General features: G+C 34.5%; 1 protein-coding gene across 1 annotated transcript; it reads left to right on the top strand.

Moving 5' to 3' along the window:
- Positions 1-306: 306 nt before the first annotated feature.
- On the top strand, positions 307-2262 carry LOC139841590 (uncharacterized). The gene is made up of 5 exons (XM_071831804.1): positions 307-417; positions 580-1398; positions 1516-1797; positions 1900-1924; positions 2081-2262. Exons 1-5 carry the CDS (start codon positions 307-309, stop codon positions 2260-2262), a joined length of 1419 nt encoding a protein of 472 aa, XP_071687905.1.
- The last annotated feature ends 1414 nt before the right edge of the window (positions 2263-3676 follow it).

Genomic DNA, 3676 nt, shown 5'->3' with positions numbered 1-3676 from the left:
CGTTCATATGTTTTAATCACCATTGTTCAAGCTTATCAAAGCTTATTATGGTATCAGAGCATAACAGTGGTTGATTTTCTTTAATTGTTGATTCAATTTCGATTACGTGGCTGTTCAATTCAGTCTTGTGTTTGCTGAGTTCGTGAATTGCTTAATCAAATTGAAGATTAATTCGTTTCCGCGTGTAATATGGATCCTCAATTGGTTCAAAATCCATTGTTTCTTCATCCTTTTGACTGACCTGGTTCTCTATCTATCCAAGAGAAGTTGACTGGAGCTCAAAACTATAGATCATGGCATCGATCTATGGAAATTGCTTTGTCAACCAAAAAGAAGATCGGATTTGTTACAGGTACTGTTGTTAGATCTGAAAATGATCCAGTTAAGGCTGAGGCATGGGATACATGCAATAATATGGTAATTAGATGGATTATGAATTCAGTTTCTAAGTCTATTGTCAAGTCTATTATGTTTGTTGGCACTGCTTTTGAGATCTAGACTCAATTAGAAAATTGATTTGCTTTAAGCAATGGCTCTAGGAAGTACAAATTGCATAATGATACATATGCAAATGAGCAGCAAGGAAACCTAGTTAGTGACTACTATACTAGGTTTAAGTGCATTTGGGAAGAACTAGACTCTTTGAGTGAATTGCCTAGAATTAGTAATGTTACTCCTGAGGTTGTGGCATTTCTAACTACTTTAAATAAGCAAAAGGAAGAGGAACACTTGTTTCAGTTATTGAATGGTTTAGATGATAAGTTTAGTGCTCTTAGGAGTCAAATGCTGCTAATGAATCCTCTACCTACTGTGGAAACTGCTTGTGCAATGATTCAACAAGAAGAATCAAAAAGAGAAATGTTCACATCTGTTGAGTCAACTGCCCTGTACAGCAAGGTCAGTTCTGATCAAAAATGTACTATTTGTGTTCATAAGTATCATACACCTGGCAAATGCTGGGAAAAGATTAGATATCCTCCATGGCATTACAAGTCTAAACAGCAGTCAAAATCAAAGGTGTCTGGACATTTTAAACCAAAAGGTGGAAATAATGTCAAGAAGACTGCTGCTGCTGTTCAAGGAAACAATGTGATCTTCACTAGTGAGCAGTTTGAAAAGTTGTTGAAGTTCTTAACACAAATGACACAAAATGAGGTTCAATGTACTGTAGCTAATTCAGATGATGAACTGGATCATCATTTTGCAGCAGGTATACTTTCTAAAAATTCATTAAATAATGAATGGATTTTGGATACTCGGGCTACAGATCATATGACACCTATGTCTAGTAGTCTTATTGATTCTACAAGTTTATTCTTTAAACCTCATATAAGACTGCCAAATGGTAATACATCTGTTATTTCACATGTTGGAAAAGTTAAGTTGTATAATCAAATGGTACTAAATGATGTATTAGTGGTACCATCTTTCAAGTTTAGCTTGCTATCTGTGTCCAAGTTAACTAGAGATTAACCCTGTGTGGTTACTTTATATTCTTTGATTTGTACTATCCAGGAGTTGAAAACACAAAAGGTGATAGGACTGGGTAGAAGGAAAGAAGATCTCTACTATCTGGAGAATGTACCTCTTGATCAAATTGATAAGAGGCTGCTACAACTGCTTTCATCTTCTGTTAATGATTCTAGTTTGTTTTCAATAAAGGATGGTTGTATTGCAAATTCAAGTACTCTTGTGAAGCCTTACAATTTGTGGCACAATAGACTTGGGCATATATCTGACTCTAAAATGAAGATCATTCCTTCTATACAATCTAAACTTGTAAGAGATAATGTTGATGTATGTATGCTATGTCCTATGGCTAAACTTACTAAACAACCTTACAGTTTAAGTGATTCACATAGTACTGAATGCTTTCAACTTGTGTACATAGATATTTAGGGGCCATATAAGGTTGTCACTGAAGGTAAGTTTAGATATTTTCTCACCATTATTGATGACTGCAGTAGAGCTACCTGGGTATACTTTCTTGTGAATCAAAGTGATTGTTTTGCTATGTTTAAATCTTTCTTGAAGTTTGTTAAGAAGCAGTTTGAGTAAGATATCAAAGTTGTGAGGTCAGATAATGCATTAGAGTTTATTAAGGGACAGTTGGGAAAGTATTTAGCAGATTTGGGAATAGAACATCAAACATCATGTGCAGATAGACCTCAGCAGAATGGTAGAGTAGAAAGAAAGCATAGGCATGTTTTGGAAATTGCCAAAGCATTAAGATTGCAAGCTCAGTTACCACTGAAATATTGAGGTTATTATGTTACTACTGCTGTTTACTTGATAAATCGTTTTCCTTCTTCTGTTCTCAACAACAAAACTCCATATGAGGTATTACTTAATAAATCTCATACTTATGATCATTTAAGAGTATTTGGGTGTTTTGCTATGGCATATAACCCTAACAGAACTGTTGATAAGTTTCAAGAAAGGGGGTACCATGTGTATTTTTGGGCTATCCTTCTACTCAAAAAGGTTACAAGTTATTAAATCTTCTCAACAATTCCATGTTTGTGTCAAGAGATGTTGTTTTTCATGAGAATATTTTCCCCTTCTCAAGTAATAGTATTCATCATTTTTCTTCAACCAACACCTTCATTGCCTATCTTCAGTTCAAATAAGGATGTTGTGTATGATTGTGATGTTCTACATACACCTGATGTTACACACACCATTGTTCCACCAGAAGAGGTAGAATCTCCTCCTGTTGTTCCTTCATCTGCATCTGCACCTATACTGAATCCTAGAAGGTCAACTAGGACATCTCAACCACCTGTATGGCAGAAAGATTATATCTTAAGTTATATTCCTAGAGCAAATCAGGTGTCTTCTCCTTGTATCAATAATGAATTTCATTCATATGTCACTACTTTATTGGCTACTGTTGATCCTACTAATTTTAAAGAAGCCATCAATGATGTTGGATGGTGTGAAGCTATGAATGTTGAGCTTAGAGCTTTAGAGGAAAATGGTACTTGTTACTAGCTTACCAGTAGGGAAAAAGGCCATTAGTTGTCACTGGATTTTTAAAACTAAACTTAAGGCAGATGGTAGTGTAGATAGAAAAAAGGCCATACTTGTTGTAGATGGAAATAGAAAAAGACAAGGAGTTGACTATTCTGAAACTTTTGCTCCAGTAGCTAAGATGGTTACAGTAAGGTTTTTACTTGCTGTTGCAGCTATGTACAATTGGAATATATGTCAACTGGATGTATCAAATGCTTTTTTACATGGAGATTTATTAGAAGAGGTGTATATGAAAATGCCATTGGAATATGTTGGTAAGGGGGAGATAATTCAGAATGATAATGGTATAACAAGGTCTTTGAATCAAGTGTGTAAATTGAAGAAGTCTCTTTATGGATTAAAACAAGCTCCAAGGCAATGGTTTGCAAAATTATCAAGTGCATTGCTATCTTTTGGATTTGTTCAATCTAAGGCTGATTATTCATTGTTCACAAAAAAGGATAGTGAACAATTCACAACCATTTTGGTGTATGTTGATGATCTTTTGATTACTGGAAATAGTAAAGATCATATAGAAAAATTGAAAAGTCAACTCAAGTTAACATTTCATATGAAAGACTTAGGGCAAATTAGTTATTTTCTTGGTTTGGAGGTTGCAAAGTCAAAACAGGGTATTTTCATTTCACAAAGAAAATATACT

Source organism: Rutidosis leptorrhynchoides, chromosome 4 (genome assembly GCF_046630445.1).
Source record: "Rutidosis leptorrhynchoides isolate AG116_Rl617_1_P2 chromosome 4, CSIRO_AGI_Rlap_v1, whole genome shotgun sequence".
NCBI lineage: Eukaryota > Viridiplantae > Streptophyta > Magnoliopsida > Asterales > Asteraceae > Rutidosis > Rutidosis leptorrhynchoides.
This window is presented reverse-complemented; position numbering and strand designations above follow the sequence as displayed.